The 20,995-nt window shown below is 43.0% G+C and overlaps 1 protein-coding gene across 4 annotated transcripts in view; it reads right to left on the bottom strand.

Annotated features, from left to right (window-relative positions):
• ttbk1b (tau tubulin kinase 1b) overlaps positions 1-20,995 on the bottom strand; it is a 41,206-nt gene that overhangs the window by 7,926 nt on the left and 12,285 nt on the right. For 3 of the 4 annotated variants that reach the window (XM_029251481.1, XM_029251479.1, XM_029251480.1), the window contains 9 exons: positions 19,300-19,440; positions 18,523-18,627; positions 14,116-14,181; positions 13,828-13,920; positions 13,591-13,716; positions 12,618-12,772; positions 10,769-10,970; positions 9,079-9,257; positions 8,295-8,850 (listed from right to left, as the gene is read on the bottom strand). In XM_029251481.1, coding sequence (XP_029107314.1) covers positions 8,295-8,850; positions 9,079-9,257; positions 10,769-10,970; positions 12,618-12,772; positions 13,591-13,716; positions 13,828-13,920; positions 14,116-14,181; positions 18,523-18,627; positions 19,300-19,440 — 1,623 coding nt within the window. Of the gene's footprint in view, positions 1-8,294; positions 8,851-9,078; positions 9,258-10,768; positions 10,971-12,617; positions 12,773-13,590; positions 13,717-13,827; positions 13,921-14,115; positions 14,182-15,465; positions 15,569-18,522; positions 18,628-19,299; positions 19,441-20,995 lie in introns of those variants that run through there. The other variant, XM_029251483.1, reaches the window with a different exon arrangement.

Raw genomic sequence — 20,995 nt, 5'->3', positions numbered from 1 at the left:
ACTTATGGTTTAACATTTTTTTCTCTTGCATTACTGTATTCTCCATGAATGGAAACAAAAAATTTAAAAAAGCTACAGTAACATACAAACAAACCACAGGTGTTGAGAAAAGAGGCTTTGCACAATGGCTACCTATTCCTCTATAGCAGCAAAGGTACTCACTCATCGTTTCCGCTCTGCATTTTAAGTTGCAACCGTATGTTCTTTGGAGTTCTGGTTTTTTAATACATACTGATATGGTCTGATACAGGAAAATAACAAATGTGAAGAACGGAACAAACCTCCCACGTGTTTGTTACATGTCTACCACAGCTAACTGGATCTACGCTACATTGACACTAACCCTAACACTACAAATCAGAAGACCACACACGTGATTCTAGTAAACACTACTGGCCCTTTCCAGGGAAACACTACAGCTATTTGCACATTTCTACACACACTTCAAGTCAAGGCTTATCTGGGGGTGGTTTTGGTAACACTGCTGACATCATCGTGGGAATGGTGAAGCCTTAACAGATAACACTCCGGTTACCGGTCAAGCTCTTGACATTTTCCCGCACTCATATAGGGAAAATATAATAATTCACTGAAGTGCGAGAACTGGCAAAACATTATTAAGGTCTGTGTCTTTCAGTACATGTAAGGAAAACAGACACCTTACCTTAACACAAGTAATAAACCTTAAAGCATGATATTAATATGTAATTACAATTGTATATCAGCATCTAAAATAACCTCTTATTATCTAATAAACATAAATGTTATAATATAAAGGTTTATTAAATAGTAAGAGGTAAAATATTCAGCTGAGTGTCTTTAGAAGACTGCCAATGTATAATGAAACTTCTCAAATTTTCATGCACAGACCACTGATGAGGACACATCGAGTAAAGTTTAACAATAAGTTGAATTATATGTCTGTTCGATGCTCGCCGACATCCTCAAAAACGTAACCTGAGGTGGTGAAAAGCATCTAAGAACAAATGGAACGCGATTTCACAAAATAAACACTCGAAAGAAAACATGATCATCATTCACAAATATTTCTTTTAGGCTACATTCATACCCAAGACGGTGTAACATAAATGATATATGTGGGCTTAGTAATCTCATGACACTGCATTCTTTGTGCACATAGCCCTTAGCACACACCAGCTAAAAACCCAGAGCAGTCCTCCATTCTGTATCATTCAGGAGGAAATCTGCATGTGAAAGCAAATGTTCAGTTATTTTCAGTCACATTTATACCAACTGATTCTCCTTTACAAGCATTGTTACAAAGCAATGCGATATCGGACATAAGATGTCAAGCCTGTATGGCAGATCACATTGCTTAGCACTTGACGTGTCGTGCTAACTTTATTTTAAAGACAAATAACTCTTGGTGGGAGCGTAGGTTTATGATGTTTAGCTTTTCAGGTTGTTAACATTTCTAAACACAGCTGCTTACATTTAACTTAACTGCACTGGGATAACTACATTTTCAAATATAAAATTTTGCATTTTTGTGTTGTAATATCTAGGCTGTGGACAGTTTTTCCTCTCATTTTCTCAACAGTAATAAAGTGCAATAGTAAACAGTCTAATTTCAGTTACACTGCACTGTACTATGGCAGAAAACATTCAGTGTCAGTGTTTAGTTCTGTTTTCATTCTGAAATTTCCTTGTGTAGATGTCACCCGTGATCAATATCCACAAGTGCCCAAGACAAACCAAACAGGCTAAAGATGGAGTGCTGTGTCTTAGAGCAAAACTAAGATATTTTCTGCCAGTATGACCCACTGAAACCGAACAGTGCCACGTATTATGGGAGAAATCTTTCAACTGAAAGTACATATGGAAAAAGTTACTGTTCCATGCTACAGTGATGATGGAAGTGATTATGATGTTGGACAGGCAGATGTCCATGAAATGAGGCATCTTTAGGATAAAGACCCAGAAGGACTCTAGAATCCAAAAGGATCCACAAGGACTCTTAAAAGACCCCCAAAGATCCCCACTGATTGCCAAGTACTCCGAAGGATCCTGAAACATCCCCAAGAATCTTGAAGGACTCTGAAGTATCCTCAAAGGTCTCCAGGGACTCCAAAGAATCCCCAAGAAGAAAACAATGGTATACCAATCTTCTAGACCTTAGGCGACTCCACTACTACTCATATTGCTAAGCATATCTTCTCCTTTCTAACCAGGACCTAGAGCCTCACAACACTATAATTGCCATTCCCATTTTAAGCAGAAACGCCTTCTTTGAGATGCTCCTGTACAAGGATTGACAGAACAATGGGAGAGGAATGGCACCTTCCAAAGTCTGAGGCGTTGTGAATACTCAAAGAGAACCAGCCAAGGATAACCCTGTACCTCAGTTATAGAATAAAGTGCTGTGGTATTTCACTGGGTACACACTGTATACCTATAAAGTACTTTCTGACTGAACCAAGACGTGGCAGATTTAATCTTCCAATCCTGCTCTGAATATCCCAATCACAGAAGGATGAGATGTTCACATGCAGCTCTGAACTTGTGCAAGGATACCAAGAATTTGTCTTGTCTACACCTAAACACAACCGCTCTCCAAAAATTTACACGCTTAATGTATTTAATGACTCTCCCCACACAAGTATTGCTACCCAGATTAAAATAATAGTGATGGCCTTAGAATGTAATCATTCCGCTTATTAAAAGTTTTGTCTCCTCTTCTCTGGTGAATCCTTCAGCTCTGGAGGACGACCAAGAGTCACAGCAACAGGCATGTATGCCATAGCAAACCGTATCATCTTCTCACGATCTTCTCACACATAAGCAGTACATGGCATTACACCCCTGCTTCCAAAATACTGATTTCAGGGTTTCTTTTCCAAATGCAACTTAAAACTTAAAGTGCAAGCCAAACACAGTGTCACCAATATGTCAATTATATTTATGTATTCAAAAAATTTGGTAATGTTATTCTGTTTTGGCATTACCAAAGGCCACACTGCTTCTGCCACCCTTTCCCCAGGAAGTACACGTGCCTCCACAAGAGCACAAGCAGAAGCAGTGAATGGGGACGGAATCTGACACTGCTGCATGCAGCTGTAGCCCCCAACGACTCAGAGGTCAGAAATCACAGGGAGGCAGGCTACCCCGGGGGGAGTCAGAGGAGGAACAGATTGAAGTGAAGTGGGGAGTGTTTCACAGCGAGGCACCGAAACGCAACTTTTAACAACAAAGCATTGACCTTGGTTACGTATTAAACACTTGCTTCCAACAACACAAATTTTCGAAAACACCTTTTCTCCCCTCATTTTTGCAAAAAAAATTAAAAAAAAAAAATTTAAAAAAAAAAAAAAAAAAAACCATAAATGTGTCCTGTGTTATTTGACAGTCTTGTTGTAATCCTCTCTTGCTTGCTGGGACAAGGACAGACATGGAAGTGACGCCATCTTGTTTTTAAGCTCTAGGACTTGGCTGTGATGTGACCTTGACTGTGGCTCTTCCAGTGACGGCCAATTTCACCACTGTGCATTTCATTTGCGTACCATACAAAGAACAATTCCAGTTTATTGCGCGAGTGTAAAAAAGAAGGGGAAAAAAACAAAAAACTTTTGTGTCTTTTACTGTCTGTTCTTTCTTTTCCTTTTTAAAGATCAGTAAGGAATTCTGGGACTGAGAATGGAGGGGGCGGGGCCAGCAGACGGTAGGCAGGGCTTTGGCTCACGTCTTGTTCATTAGTTTGGCCAGCATTTGCTGTATGTGTAACCTGGACACATTGAGGACCGAGTGGCGGGGCCGCGGGCTCCCGGCCACCAGGGGCATGTGTCTCCGGGAGGGCCCGCGGGCGGGACTGCTCTCCGCGGAGCGGCTGCGCTGGATCAAAGTGCCACCTGGGTGAGGATACAGCTCCGTTTCCAGAGTTGAGGAGGAGAAGACATAGGATGCCAATCTTCGCAATTGGCTGGACCTCGGGAAAGAGTGTTGGGAGTGTTGCCTGTCCTCCTCCAACTGAAAAAGACCAATAAGAGTGGAGGAAAATGTGTCAGGCCGGGGAAGACTAACTCCTGCCTCCTTTTCTTTCGTTTTATGTAGTTTTAGTTATTTATTACTGATCTTTTCCTCTGCACATGCTGCAGTGATCTCCAACAAGGGAGACACACACAAAAAAAAATAAAAAGAGACAATGAATCTCCCTCTCTTTATCAGATCTATGCAACATATACTGCAGGAAATATCGTTCCTATCAGATATAGATCTCTAAAAGTGTGGGTGGAGGACAAAAAAAAGGGAAAAAAAAAAAAAACAAAAACATATGGACGTCAATCTGCAGGGATGCCAAGCCTTTGAACCATTAATGTCTGCCACCATATGGAGGAAAGGGCACTAGTTCTAAAGAACAACATGTTCCTTAAAAGCAGGAATCTCAGTTTGAAAGAATCTGCCAGTTCAGAGACAATCCCCACAACACATCAGCTTCATGGATCATATCGCAGGGCAATAAATGCCACTGACGCACTACAGCACAACTACTAGGAAAGCCTGAAATAAAGCACTACTTAAGATGAAGGAAAGCATAGCATTATTAGTGTTTTATTCAAAAACTTTTTGGACTTTCTTCACATTCAAGGCCACCTTAGTGAGGCAGTGATATTTTACTGACATCCTAACCCTAACCATATTGAGTGGCCCTGACCTTATCCAGTATTGCTGTACTCCCTTCTGCCTTCTTGAGTCTATTTCATGTTTATTACTTTATTAAATTATTAATTTATTCATGTATTCTCACTCTTTATATTTGTTTATGTTGCACACTGTTGCACTCGAGTGCAATTTCCCTCTAGAGTTAAAGTTTTCAGTCATTCATTCACTTAATCTCTGCTCATTAACCAACACTATAAAGTGTGTAAGTTTATGAGAGCGGTTTTAGTGAAATTTTCCCAAAAGTTCTGGAAGAACATCACTTCTGCATGTGATAACGACAACACTTAGATGTTTGCGTCACATTTTATTTCTGTTGGCCAACAAATTCATAAATAAGGGACATATGCAGCACTGAAATATGCTTGTGTTATAAAACAAGGGCAAAGCTAAGGCAGATTAAAAAAAAAGTGTATAAATCGCTAATTCAATGTCAGATTAAATATATTTTCTGAACAGTACAACAGCACGTACCAGATGTCTTACATGAATCTGAACATTTGTGGTCACAGTCAAGGTTTGCTACCTTGTCCGTGGGTTTTAAACGTATAGCCCAGAGAAGTTATTTGTCTGGTCCAGATGATGAGTGGGTGAAGATTTGGGTGTTGAACTAAATACAGTAATTTTGAACTAGCACTAACAACACAGTAATGAAGAAAACCAATAAATTAATCTGCCACTGCAAAGTTATGGAGTAATCAAGTCTATTATACAGGCATACCATCAAAACCCTGTACTTTACCTTACCCACAGGACTGTTACTGTAACACCTTGTTTTAACTGCACTGTCAGTGGCATTGTTACAAATGAGGACCTGGCAGGCAGGACTCCAGGAAGGAGCCCTTCATCACACCTCAGCACTGAAACTTGACAGAACGCACAGGCATGTTAGCCAAAGCTCTAGAACACACAGAACAGCATGGGAGGTGAAAGCGCAATAAAGTGCATTTTCCGGTTTTAGAACCTTTCGTCAGCAACACCTGTGCCAACGGCGCAATTGCGGCAGGCTGTTGACAACGATCTCAAGTCAACAATCGATGATTTGAACAGCATTCTGAAGCTGACCACTGCTCAACCTGAACTCTGACACCATTACCCAAAACAAGCTGAGTTTACAGGAAGCAAGTAGCTACATAAATAAACTGCAAATGTCATGGTATGATAGTGGCGCTATTTATCGATTTATATTTTATCCTTTGAAAAGTGCTCACAGTAGGGCGGGGATGTCCAACACACAGCCTAACAAATTACAATATCAAATCAGAGTATAGCACTGTAGGAGTACAGGTGGATATAACCTTAACTTTCAATGGCTATGAATAGTACCTACCCACTCTGTTAACCACTGTCTCTCATACAGATATGATGTATAACACCAGTTTTCAGCAGGTGACATGACTCCCATTCAGCCCTGCCGTGTAATGTCTGCTGGCTATTGAGTAATGTTTGCCATTACATAACTCCGGATGCATTTTCAGCAGGGCAGTCGCACAGTTTCAGACGGTTTCAAATCAAAGTAAAAAATAAAATAAATTGTTTTGCACACTGTTCTGTGTTGCACCATGGTCCTGGAGAAACAACATTTCTTTCCACTGTATACAAGCTATGTAGAGGAATGACAATAAAAACCCACTTGAGATTGAACTTGAATAACTCAAAGCTCTGAGGCCAGAAAACTTGAAATAAGTTTTACGATGACATACAAAGACTTTCTGTTTGGTGCAGGGATACTGTAAAAATGGGCATTACTAATTCCAGTGAGCCAAAGCAGCAATTCATCAACACACCTGGCAAAAACCACTATGGCACAGAGCTCTGAGGCTCCGTTGTGTTGAAGAACCTCAAACTTCTGACCACAGTGTTCATCACCAGTCACGCAGCTGACCGCTGACCTGCAGCCTAAGTGCACACCGGCTGTGGACCAGCGGGCGTGTTACGCATTGTGACAAACAAACCACCAAACACACAGCAATCTGACAAGCCTTTCCACAGCACAGGGGCCCAACATGCCACAGAATACGCTGCTGAGGAACACAGCAGACTTGCAAAGCCTTGGCCAGTTATGGGATGCCCCCTATTGGAATAAACTCAGAAGAGCTACAGGAGGCACATATCCTATACGGAACCTTTAAGTCAAATCAGTCTCTAAAACACAGACTCTATACATTCCCGAAGGAATCCGTTTTTAAAAAAAAAAAAAAAAAAATTTTTTTTTTTTTTAAATCAAGAAAACTAATTTTATGTTGACTTATGTTTGCTGTTAAGACATTTTCCCACTCATTCTGTTAATTATTGGCAACAGAGCCGTCAAGCAGACCCCACGTATGATATGTAGTTTTTGACCTGAAATGTTTAAAATCGTGATTAATCCTGCAGATCCTGCTTTCCTTGCTCACACGGAACAAGTGAACTGAAACATGCGACAAAGGAGCTGAGCGGCCAAGGAAAAACCATTGATGGGCTCAGCACAGTTCCTAACGCATCTGGTGTAAAAGCGGTGTGTGATTGACCCTTCTGAATTACTTGTTGATGGGGTTTTCATATTATACAGCCAACCTGAGGCACAGTCTGAGACTCTTCATTGTGATTCTGCCACATGGTCAAAAGAATGCGGTGTGGGCCATGACCGGCTGCCCAACATGATGCTTCTGAACTATCAACAGTACTGATCACATACTGTACATCAGCAAGTGTTCATCAGCACAGCGGTGCCTGATTTCCGTTTGCCATGTGCTGGATGATCACTGTGAAACAAATACTACATAATTATATATTACTCCTGCTTTGATGCTTGCTGCCGCATTTTCTATGCATGTGTTTAATTAAACTTCTAATGTTGGGGTGGTAATAAACATCCTAAAAATACTTTGCTTTGAATGCAAACCAAGGGCAAAACTCAACAGTGAATGATAACCTCTAACTCAGGAGTCACGCGATTAAGGAAATATTTGATAGCATGAAAGAAATAAAAATGTGCAGTTTTTAATAACTGGGAGCCTCTTGGCTGCACAAGGACACAGTGAAATAGTGTGACGCTGCCGTGTCCTTGTCACCACCTGCAGGCGCTGTGTACAGGCTGAGGGGGAAACGCATGCAGCGCTGCCCCTTATTTCAAGTCAAGGGGGAGGGTGCAGAGCCGCAGCTCCGCGGCCAAAGTGCACATGGGTGTGATGTGCGGTCGGCGGGATGATGGTGCAAACGAGAGCCACAAAAGAGGTGCAGAAAATACCTTGTCTTACAATGAATGTAGAACAAAGGGCAATGGTACATGGTACTGTACGTACCTGTACATGATATGGGGAAAATGCTTCAATTCATGCAGTTTTAGAAAAAAATTAATAAAAATGTTTTCAATAAATTAGATAAAATAAACAAATGTAAAAAATGAAATTGAATGCAAGAAGACATCCGTTCAAAATTATTGTGACATTAACGTTACAATGCCATTTGGCATTCAGCTAACTGATGTCCCTTCCATTACCATGACAGCAAGAGAGCTGGGTGCCATGGCGATGAAGAGCAGACTCTTAGCTGAAGAAGGCAGCGAGAGCAGGCAGAGGAGATGCACCTTTCCCATCAGATAATAGGGATAATGAGGACTATATAGTGAGGGCTCTTACTGGTCTGTGGGGTCCAGATGGTTCAGACTCCCTGCGCTTGGGCCGGGTGGAAGGCAGCGAGTGGCTGGGCGAGTGGGCAGGGCTCGGACCAGCCCCATCCTGCCGGCTCTCTGATGTGGAAGGTCGCCGGACGCTCCTGCGAGATGTCTCCTCCTCAGCGAGCGGCAACATTGCCCGGATCCTTCCGTCCTGGGTCTTGGGCCGCACCACAGCCTCGACGCCATGTCTCCGCCGCTCCTCCGGGTCCTCGTAGGGCCGCAGCTCCTCTGGCTCCTCATCCGTGGTCCCCGAAGTGGTGGGCTCAGCGCCTGGGTGGAAGTCCTTCAGCTCTGTCTCCTTATCAATGATCACCCACTCCTTACTGTCGAAGTCCTCTTCCTCAGCAAGAGGCACAGAGCGGAAGGCGTTGCTTAGAGCCTCGTGCTCCACGGAGGCGGACACCTCTATCCGTCCACTGGCCTGCCGGTCGCCATGCGCCGTGTCCACAGAGAGCATCTGGGCAGGCTGGGAGGAGTATAGGTGTCTGGAGGGAGAGCCCAGCATGTCCATACGCGACCTGTCAAGCAACACAAAAGCACGCACGCACGCACGCAGTGTAAGGGTTAGCCATCTCTATCTCCACATCAATTCATTCCACATCACAATGAAATATCAGAAATTCAGCATGGCACCCAGAGGTTAAGCAAGGAGGGTCTGTGGATGCGCTCCCAAAATCTTAAAGGCAAAATATATTTTACAAGAAAATGTTGGCAGGCTATTAAAGAAGTCCAGCCAGAGCACTCACCGCTTGTCATAGCCATCAGCCCTCCCCTCGGCAGCTGAGAGATGCTCAGACTCCGGGCTGTTGACACGGCGGTACCGTAGGGAGCGAACCTGCGTGCCTGGGGACTCCGGTGGTACCCCTCGCACCGGGGACATAAGGCATGCACCTCGGCTGGGGTCGTCTTCTGCAGCTCCCTGCGCCTGATGTGGGAGAGATTATGCAGAGGAAATGGATGGGATATATACCGCTCGCTTATCTCTACGGTAAAGAATTAGCAGTCCGACACACGCACATACACACGCAGTTTACCATGCATATAGAAATGCCATGAACAATAATTTCCAGCGTATGGCATATTATAAAACAGATATACACCTCTCTCTCACAAAACAGGGTAAATTTGAACCATGAAATCACTCCATTGGAAGAAATTCCTGTTGTGAAGGGATGGAATTATCCACCATTTATTATGGGAAAAATGGTTCCTGGATGGAAAATACTTAAAATTCATTCAAATACCAAAATGAAGAATATGTTTATGCATGCCAATGATAACCAACATATGTTGCAATGCCAGCTGGTCTTTCACTGTTGTCTTTTAAGCAATATCTGTCTCCATCCCCCACCTACTAATTTAGTATTAAAAAGGTGGATTCCAACCAGCACCATTTCAACCCTACTGGGACACTAATGATCATTGTTTCCAGGGTAACACACAGGTTAATACACTAGACTGAGCCAAACAACAACCATATTGGGACCACCATGAAAAAAAAACACCTTCTGAGTTTGAGATACAAAGTGTGTACGTCTGTCCCAAAACGTCTTGTAGAAATGACTGTGCTGTTATACTGAATGAAATACCCACTGTGGAAGAGGAATAACTGTGTAATGAGGAGAAATGCTGCTGTGCTGAGTAATACTTTTCCATTTAGCGCACGCTTTTCTCCAAAGTGATATTTAGTGTTAGAATACTTACAATGATTCATCCATTTACAAAACTGTAACGCTACTAACAGTAGCGCTGCTGTCTCACAGCGCCTGGATGGTGTGAGAGTACAAGGGTTTCATCCCCACTCAGTCTGCGTGGAGTTTGCATGTCCTCCCACAGTCCGAAGACATGCTGTTCAGGTTCACCCATAGTGTGTGAGTGACAGAGTGTGTTCCACTGATGTATGGATGAGTGACCAAGTGTAAGAAGTGTATCTAGCAGTGTAAGTCACCTTGATGAATAAGGTGTGTGGGCTCATAACACTACATAGAGTTCACCGGAAGTTGCTTTGGAGAAAAGTGTCTGCTAAATAAATGTAAATGTAAAACTGTATAATTTTTATTGGGGCAACTTTGGGTAAATACTTTGATAAAGGGTATTACAGCAATAAGTGAGATTCAACCCTGTAATCTAGATATGAAAAGGAGGTAGTGTGAACCACTATGCCACCTGCTGGCCCGATATAGTAATATTCCTGTTGTAGCTAATGTCATAAGGTGTTGCAGTGGTTTTTAACTTCTGCATAACATAAGGTATAGCATAGCATATAAAACAATATAAGTAAGCATCTCCTTCTGGCTGTCTTTTTTCAGCTCTCCTTTCCACTGGACAGGCTTTTATCCAGGAGCAGGTGAGTAAAGGGGGCGGCGCACTGCCATCCATCAGCTCTGACAGGGGCCACCGCCCCCAGGTCATTGTTCTGCCGTGGTGCACACCCACCTTGCCGATGCTGATCCTGAGTTTGTTGCGGTTGAAATCTGTATCTTCCCACCCATCACCCTCAGGGGCCACCAGGTTTTCAGCAGGTCGACCAGGCACCACAGGTGGAGCATTCTCCTGATCGCTGAGGTGTTCATCTTGGAGGACATCGTCCGTGTTCTCCCTCTGCAGGTCGCCGGGGACCGGAGTCACATTCACCACCCTGCGAGAGAGGGCCTGTGATCAGCGTTACGGTATAATCTGAATAGTAGGTGGGGAGGTGGCAAAGGGAGCTGAATGATACTGGTGACACTGTGACAAAGCTGCAACAAGCATCTTCTGGAATGAACCATCATTTTCAGGACCTCATTCATACAGTCAACTATAAATTCTACAAGGTGCACATGTAGACATGTAAATCAATACAAATGACCCACGTGTAAAGTAATTAATTTATGCCTGGTGTCAAAGTTCTACTGCTTTTTTACCCTTCTCCTCTCTGACAAAATAAAAATGTAATCAAAATGTTCATCTGTAAAAACTGCTGAGTATAGGGTATAAAATGTATTTTGGTATTCCATAATAGAAACAAATATGATATGGAGGATTACATACTGCATTAAATGTCTGGAGCAAATTGTAAGAGGTAGGCGTTCTTCTGAGGAACAAATTAGATAAACAAATGAAATGTCAGCGTTCAACAGCAACTCCAATAAAGCGTAATTAGACCTAACAGGACAGAGAGCTGCTGTCAGTGCGACTGGTCATGTGTCCCTCTGAAACGACGTGGACGCTGCAGCTGAAACGCAAGCTCTGAGTAAGCGTCCCTTCATGTCCCCCACTCCTCCCGATTCAATGTGCTGAGATCTGAGTGTCCGGGCGCCTGCATCCCACGCCAGAGAGCAGCAAGCGATAATGATGTCCCCAGAGAGGGAGCCGCTGCAATTGCGAGAGGGAGGACGTGCTGCAGTGTTGGCTGACGGGCAGCTACAAAGCAAGACTGTCACTGCCGCAAGGGCCAGAGCTCGACACAAACACTACAGGGGGGATGAAGGGTGGAGAGCCAAGGGTGAAAAGAAATGTTTCATGAATCCCCGCTAGACTTTATCTGAGAGATCCTTGATATAGCTCTGTGAAAGGGGCAAAGTGGCACAGGAACTATGATTTCTCAAACAGCAATTTACACTAGACCATAAGAACATAACCTGATGGTGGCTGTTTTCAGTCCTCTGAGCCTCATAAAACTCTTGAACAAAAGTAGTAAATTCAGAAGGTATTACCTCGAGTAAAACAGTCAACGGTAAAAAACAAACATAAAAAATATATTAATATAGCAGTGATACACATTTATTGTTAATAATAATAATAATAATAATAATAATCATCTATTTATTTATTCTTCAAAAAAAGAATTTTTAAAAGAAAATGTGTGGCTCTCAAGGATTCATTTCACAAAAGTGTGTAGCTACCAAGCAGATGCATTTACATTACATAACCACATACCTACCAAGCAGCTTCTTCTCTGTTACATAACCACGTAGCTAGTAACTAATACATTTCCATTAAATAAGCTTGTAGCTACCAAGCAGCTACATTTTCATAAAAAAAGCTTTGCAGCTGCCAGGTACTGTAGCTACACTCCTGTTAAATAGCTGTGTAGCTATAAAGAACCTACAATTCCATTTAATAAGCTTGTACTTACCAAGCAGTTTCTTTTCCGTAAAATAACCATGTAGTTATCAAGAAGCCACGTTTCCTTAAAATAAGTTTGCAGCTTCCAATCAGCTACATTTCTGTTCATTAAACTTGCATCTATATTTAAATAAACTTTCTGTTAAAAAAGAAACCTGGACACAGTTGGGAACCTCACCCCACCATGGCGGCTGTCTGCCTCGTGTTCTGCTGAGGTGGAGTGGATGTAAAGGCGGTCATCACCGAGTCCGCCCCTCCTTTCTCCCAGTCAAAGGGCTCGTTCTCCATTATGATGCGCTCCTTCATGCTGTTCTCAAACACTGACATTAAAAGCTGAAAATCACAGCACAAATGCTGGCAAATGCTTTTTCTTGCACACTTCAGCTTTTACATGTAGACCTCCAACTGCAAAAGTATAAATATCTACACCTGATTTTCCAGCATGTTTAAAATTCCTGTGTCTTATCTTATATGAAATGACTTATCTGTTAATTATAATAAATACTTTCAATAACCTGAAAATTAAACACATTGTTTAACTACCCTATACAGCGCCCTACCCTATTAATTAACAACTATAAATTGTATACCGTAGCCTGTACCGACAGACTTTACACGTTTCTTGCAATGAAACCACCAAAAACACATCTAGCAAACAATGACACTTTACATTATTGCACTGAAGTGTACTATATTTATTTTTGCTACCATATCTAATTATGTCCAGCCTTGGTTATATAATTAACTTTCTACGCCAATATATACTGTATTGGTTGAGTAGACAAAGGGCAGTTCAGGGGAAAATACTGAACCATAAATATGCAAATATGCTTTAAATGACAAGCCTGAGCAAAACTGTATATCAGTCACATAATATGACCTAAAAAAGACTCATCTTAAGGAAGGAAAAGGAAGAAAAGGCAACAGACGTGAGAAGAAGAAACCTAAACGGATAAGATCAATATGCAAGTGGAAGAATGCTACATACAGGTACTTGTGTAACATATGGTGGCTTATATAAGTGTCTGTATCGAAAACTCTCCCCCTTTGTTAATGCACGTTTTGTATTGTTCTCAGAGACTTTGCTTTGTAGAAAAACATCTGCTAAATGAATAAAAGTAAATTTTAGATCACAAGTAGAGAGCAGGCACCTGATAGTCGGGTTTTGTGTAGTAGTCGAGGCTGAGCACATGGTCCAGAAAGGTGTGAAACTCAGAAGGCATGTGCTTGAGCAGCATACGATGATCGTATCTCTCTTTGATCTGTCCTACTTGCTCCTGTGTAGGGAACCAAAGCAGATACTGTTAAAACTTGCCACTTACAATCTGTGTGATGCAGACAGGTAATTATACAGCAGTGCAGTGAACACTTCAAGAAGAGCACAACACCTTGTCCTTTATCTTGCGCCATGGCAGCTGTCCAACAGCAAATTCTACCAGCATGTAAAACAAAGACCATAAGTCGTCATGGCGACCCATTTCCTGCAAAAGAAAATGTATATATATTACATACACACATATACTACTATATGTCAACATAAATGGGCAGCATTAACACTAAAAGAAATGTTCCGCGGTGTTTTTATGTTAGCTTAATACAACAGCGGAGTTGCCTGCATGATCAATAGCAGTGTAATCGACAATGACAGCTGCGGCAATGACCGTCAGAGCACCAACCTTGTTTTTATGAGCGTTCACTGAGGCATAGCGAACCGTTCCCCGAAACCCAGCGACGGTTCTCGGCTGAAGGAGAAGCACAAGGAAAAGCCCTATTACAATGCAAACTTCTGATGTGAAGCCAAACTCCTCACAGGTTCACTGACATAATAACTGTCATGTCTATGACTGCAAACTTTGCTTGCTGGATGATATTTTTAGCACATATTCCAATAGAACGCTAAGTGTTTATAGCTCTAATTAAATTGTGTCCTTTGACCCTCTTATTTATTTATTAGGGTGTTTTACTTAGAACGCATGGTCCTCTATATCATGTCCATAGATTAAAATATGCGTGGCAGATTAAAAAACCTCGTCAATGGAAATGTGCAACAAAAATGAATTAAAAATAGGTGGAAAAAGGAAGAAATAAAACCAAGAGAGACTAGGTAGGGATCTCAGCAGGCAGGGAGAGGGGCTTGAGAGTGTGGGCTATGTGCCAAGCATGGTGTGTGTCTGTGTGTGTATGTGAGTGTTGATGGTAGCAGTGTCCTGGGAGAGGCGGGGGAGTGGAGGTGTGGCTGAGCTGCGGTGCGACATGCCGTGTTCCAGCAGCAGCACGGCACACTGCGGCCCCTGAGACAGGCTCACGTGATGCACTGGCAAACAGTCTTCTCCAGCTCCCCCAGACGGATGGGCCCACATGCTCCCAAGCTTAGCACGGGGTGGATACACTTGATGGACAGCCCCCAAAGCCTGTCCCATGCCAGTTCTCATAAAGAATGACAACTAGTTGCCATTTGACACCTTATTGATTACTTATGTTGACATTAAGGCTGGTATATAAGAAGTGGCCTGAGAACAAGAGAAAAAAAGAATGATGGGAGGAATTTAGATATCACAGCTCCCTGTTTGTGATCCTATTTTGTTCAGTTTCTTTACGTTTCTTTTTTGTTCAGCACTGTTACCTGTTATTGCTGTGAATTTATGTTGGCTTGCATTACAAAGGACACACCCTCAGTTTTGGTTTGCTATTTTTGGCCGGAACCCCAGCTGCCTGGTGCCTAAATCCGTCTTTGTGGCCACCTGAACCCCAATAATGGCCACACTAAATACAAGTTAATTTAATGTATACCAAGTCAACTTAAAATACAAATCAATAAAATCAAAGCAGACTTACCAAGCGACCAGTCCATAAATTTAACAGATGGACAGTGTCAAAGAATCTGAAAATATGTTGTGACAGAAGTGACAGTAATGATTTATGTACTATTATCAGTTGAAGGATGAAGCACTTGTTGTTACACTGAAACCTTAAAAAGGTAAAAGTAGGTGGTGGAATCTGTGTTCCGAGAGACCTTTGCACTGTACCAGTGGAGAGGAACGGTGGGTGACTGCAGTCGCGGCGCGCCTCTGTCAAACCAAAACGGATGGGAGAAACGGGCCAAACATGCGCTGCAAAACAAAAAGGCCAAAAGGAACTGCAAAACATAAAGGAAACAGTCAAACAAAAAGGAGGAGAAAATTAAAATAACCCAGCAAAACTAGGGATGGACGGATGGATAATAAATAAATAAATAAATAAATAAATAAGCAAAATCAAGAAGGATGTGCACGTGCCAACTTTCAAAAAATAACCTGTAACATCTCCTTTTGTTTATAGTCTCTTCATGGAGCTTGACTACCCATTTAGTGGAGCACAATAAAAAAAAACAATGCAAATGCTGATAAACGGACACTATATTTCTGTAGTGGTGGCACTCAGTTGCATACTTGACAAACTGCCCTAAAGACTCATGAGATACATCCAAATCGACTGACTGTGCACAGACCAATGGCAACGAGTCCCAGTGGGGTCGCCCACTGCGATTGGCTGAGACTGTGCTTCGGAGATGCTCCAGCTGCTCAGCATCCATGAGAACATTCGATAAGCAGTGATGAATAATTGAGGGCCATTTCGGCACAGAGTCAGGTTTCGTCTGCGCAGCTTGTGGGAGATCTTGCAAGAGAGAGCGAGCCCACTTTCCGGGAAAGATTTTCCAATAACATAAAAAATGTATTTTCAAAACAGTGGACACTCACAACCTGGGTTGAACTGGGTGCCGATGGCTTATGAAAACTGAAACAACAGCTGGTATACATTATTCAGAAATGCAGTCAATGTCACAATGCCCTTGACATTGCTGCAAGCAGAGACTAATCATCTAGGTAGCTGACTCACCATGTAAAAAGCCTCACTGGTATCATGCAGAACTAGGTCACCAGAAAAGCACTGAAACCTTCATAACCCAAACAACAATACTGGAAGGGTAACTGAATCTGGGAATTGATGTGAACGTAAGTCCGAGATAACAGCAGCTACCTAAACATTTACCTAAACTGTCTGGGGACTAACCCAAGCATTTAAATTTCCTCATTTACCTTAATCAAGGGTACTTCAGCAGGGGGTGGGTTTGGAACCTGGGTTCTTTGAGTCCAAAGGCATAGGCTCTAACCACTAAGCTGTCTCTGCAGCTACCAACTGAGAACAACTCACACAAGGTGAATGGGTAAGATATAACTGATACACAACATAGTCTGTTGGGTTTAAACACATAGAGGAGTGGTTTGGATAAGATGTGCATCACGTAGGGGGGACAGAGATGCATGAAGGTCAGGAAACAAGAGGACTGGGTGAGGCTGAGCAGGGTGGCAGGGCGGCACTGCGGACTGATGTGATGAGCAAAGGCCGGGATATTAAAAAAAACACACCACGGTAAGGGGTGGTCACTGCTGAGCTGCCCGAACGACAGAAGGTGGAGGGAGTCCACTAAACAAAGGCCCAGCATTGTGTGTGTTTCCTTCCATTGCCTGACTCACACACAGATGTCCGCTCCGCTGCTTTGTCAGAGCAGTTAGCAGATTTCAAACCTGTCAAGAGCGTTAAACTGCGCTATTTGTACAATTAAAAACTGAATTTGTCCAATTAATTAATACCAAAACAAAGATGTAAGAACTGATCTTACGATGTCTCAAAAATACCACTGAATAAAGGGCGTTGGAAGTTCTGCATTTAATTCAGAGGAGGGTCGTTTTTAAACTGTGAAATGAAAGACATCTATACTATCAATATTTTAATCTGTTTTGCTTAAATTTCTTCACTAACTGGAGAGCAGCACAATGAGGCATGGTATGAGAATTACTGACATTCCAAATAGGGGCAGCTGGACACCGCAGTTTAACATTGGAGCACCACCGAAAAGGCCCACAACCGACTCGCTCCATCTCATTACACTCAGGTTCCAGGGAATCCAGGAGGGATGAGCCAGTGCTATTTATATGCACACTATGATTTCTAAGCTCTGCAGTCAAACGCAGGTTCGGAGACACGCGACGCCTCCGCGGCTGCCTCACTACCTGGGAGTGCCGATAGAGGATGCTTGAGGGTCCCTCACATACTGGCCCCTACAGGTGGGTGTCCACCGCAGTCGGCCAGCCTTGGGACAAACTGGGCTTCCGATCAATAAGAGGCCGGTGCTGAGTCAGGACAAGACATGAGCCGTGCGCTGCCCCACCCCAGCTGCGTGTTGCACGCAGGCGTATCATCTATTCGTGTCACGCTGCAGCACTTGGGGAGTAAGCTGCAGAGGAGCCAATGACACCAGGCTGCAATTGCCAGCTCTTGCATAAGCTAATGTAAGCAACAGAGTGCTGGATGAAACCTAACTGGGTTTTGGATGTTTGGTAAATTTCAGTTTATAATTAAAAATCACTGCATAACAGTATATTACACTGCAATGTCATTGTAATTATTCAGGTTTCTTCGGTGTACACATGTTGCATGTTATATGCTTATGCAAACAAGTCCAGTTTCTATCTGCGTATTAAAGTTTTCATTCATTCACTCACTGAAAAATCCTGGTCTTAAGAAAGAGGTAGTCTCTGACAACCCACACTGATGGCTTCAGAGGCAACACTGGCATCTTTCTCAAGGTCAGTCAGGTGAGAGCAAACCAAAAAGGCTGTCAGCATGTCTGTTTAAACATCGCCGAGTATTCAATCACAATCCGTGCAGCTCTGGCATTTTTTTTTATTTATTTTAAAATTTACAGCTCAAAGTTAATGCCAATACCAGTACGTATTATTTCCAAACAACTTCAGACATGGAAGGTGAAGAGTGCAGGTTTGAAAATGCAGCCTGATCATAAATGTAAAAGCCGTGTCCTGGGTCGGGGTGTCGCTAACTGGAGCGGCCCACCCTTCACCATGATGGAAACCCAAAGTTGAGCTACATACAGTTTCCTATTGGTATGTTAAACCCATCACATTTCGTGTCGCTGTCTACACACTGACGGCTGCACAAATTTCCGCAACATAATATCACTGAAACTCATGTATTTGTCATTAGGACAGTGAAATAAAGAGCCAGTAAATGAGACGCTCACTCACGGGTCGCACTTCTCCAGTCGTGTTGGTGTACTGTCTTGCAAGGCCGAAGTCTAACATGTAGCATTTCCTGTGTGTTGAAGGTAACCGCCCCATTGCGAAGTTCGACTGTAAGAAAAGGGACACGAACAGCTCACATTTTATGAGGCATTTGTGCAGAAATCCAGAAATAGTGCTGCAAAAAAGTATTAGTCCCCAACTGAAAGTTTTTGAGACAATGTTTTCATGTCTTCAGCAAAAACCTAATATTAGATAAAGGACAGCTGAGTGAACAAATATCTTGTTTCATTTATTTAATGGATAAGATTATCTAGCATCAACTGGCACTGTGTGAAACAGTAATTGTCCCCCCCATTACATTTAACTAGGCACCTTTAGCTGTAATGACTGCAACGAAATACTTCCTGCAATTCATTATCAGTCTTTCACTACACTTCTGTGTAGAATCACTTTAATTTAGAAACACTCGTATGTTTTTGAGCCTGAAATGCTTGTTTCAGGTCCTGTCACAACATCGCTATTGGATTTAGGTGTGGACTTCGACCAGGCTACTCTAAAACCTTATTTTGGTTCATTTTCAACCATTCTGCAATTCTGAAGGGTTCACATTTTTTCCCTCACAAATGTATCATAATGATAATATATACTGTCAAAAAATGACTAATTATAAACCAAAAGGTAGCGCTGTGCTGTGCTCAGTCCATCTCCTATCGTTGGAAGAACACTGGAGGCATCGATCCCGTCTGGGAAGCAAGGAGTGGCCCTATGAGACACACGTACAGGTTTGATGTCGCGATGCAGGAACCCGACAGAGTGAATGGCTTCTATTGATTCCAGGATCTGTTTCCCCAGCCGCAGGGTTGTGCTCATTGTGAAGGTCCCGCGGGGCTGGCTCCTCCTGAGGTCTGCGAGGTTTCTTCCCTGTGGATAACAGAGCAGAACCTTTGAATGACCTTCAGGCAGGATGCAGGAGGCTCACAGCAAGGGTGAGGACCTCGGTCTGTATAACCAATGATCTTAACAGGGCTAGGGGCAGGGACGTCGTCAGCCCAGGAGCCTTCATCAGTGTCTGTAAGCCCTTTCAACTCACTAGGAAACTTAGTTAAACATGAGGGATGAAGAGCCCTGAGCAAGTTCAAGCAACACATGTGAAACATGAAGACAAAAGGCTCACTACCCATTAACCATTAAAAGGCAAGAGCTCTAACCACTACGCTACCGGGTGTCCATCATCAACCAAACATCAAGTACACAAATTCATATGCAAATATTGCCTATTCTGCATTTGCGGTTTAAATGCCCACAAGAAATGCAGATGTGCTTTTCCAGACATTTTCTTTCTGGCTCTATCCTTGTGAAGGCAGACTTCACAATTAATAAAAAGGTTGTGATTCATACAGCCTCACAGTTCACTCAGTGATAGTCCTGCCCCAGATTCCGAAGCAATCCCATTTCCTGAAAGAATACACCCTTAAAAACGTGAAGGCCCCCTGGGCCCCATGGCCGGCATGCCGAGTGGTCACGGAAGGACTGGGCACCACTGCACAACCCAAGCAACATCCATCATCTTCTGCACAGCCTGCTTAATGGAACTCTGCCTTTTAAGCCATGTTCCATAAACAAAAAAATATGTGCCATTATTCTTTTGTGCCGTGTCACCAATTCAGATGGTTCTCCCGCCTTGGACAGTTTTGCGGCCCAGCAGAATCACAGTTCCTGCATTTGTGGTAGCACAGGCAAGTACGAGCGTCGTCCTCCAAGCAGATGGTTGTTTCTCACTGTTTCTCGTCTTCCCTTTAAAATAGCTCATATAGCAGAGAGGCGCAGCAGCAGGGTTAAGAATAGCACGGGGACCATTGCGCCCAGAATGGCAGGAGTCTGGCTGGCTGTTTGTTTCCCTGGAAGCTGAGCAGCAGGGGCAGGAGATGGGAGACGATCAATAGGTGGACAGCTGTGAGGAGTCTATTTGCTGGGGGTACGTGGACATGGGGGCTGCATGTGGACTGCAAGAGTAAAGGGAAGCAGAAGGAAGTTGCAGATTTTCTCTGCTTACAGCTATTTTTGTTTATCAGGTGCCTTGTCCATGGTAAGAATGGGGTTTTCTACTATAAAGCACTTATTTTGATTTACCCCTTGATACAGATGGGTAATTTTTTTTCCAGGGTAATTCAGGGTAAGTACCCTGACCAAGGTACTGTTATTTGAATCTTGAATCTCTTGATTGCAAGACCACAGGATAAACCCTATGCCACCTGCTGCCCTCAACGCAGCTTAAAAGAAACAAAGAGATCTGTATGTATATAGACACACACATATACACACACACCGCTTCCATCATCTGTACTTTTAGCTCCAGGTGCTGACCTGCATCTCAAAGCACGTGAGCCATGTTCTTTGAACACCCAGACAAATACACTCATAAGACAAAATGTGTCCTCCCTCAGTAAGTGCATCAGCCAGCCACTCAACAACTCCC

The sequence above is a fragment of the Scleropages formosus genome, chromosome 4 (genome assembly GCF_900964775.1).
Source record: "Scleropages formosus chromosome 4, fSclFor1.1, whole genome shotgun sequence".
In the NCBI taxonomy this organism is placed as follows: Eukaryota; Metazoa; Chordata; class Actinopteri; order Osteoglossiformes; family Osteoglossidae; genus Scleropages; species Scleropages formosus.
The sequence above is the reverse complement of the archived record's forward strand: the minus strand, read 5'-3'. Positions and strand labels throughout refer to the sequence as shown.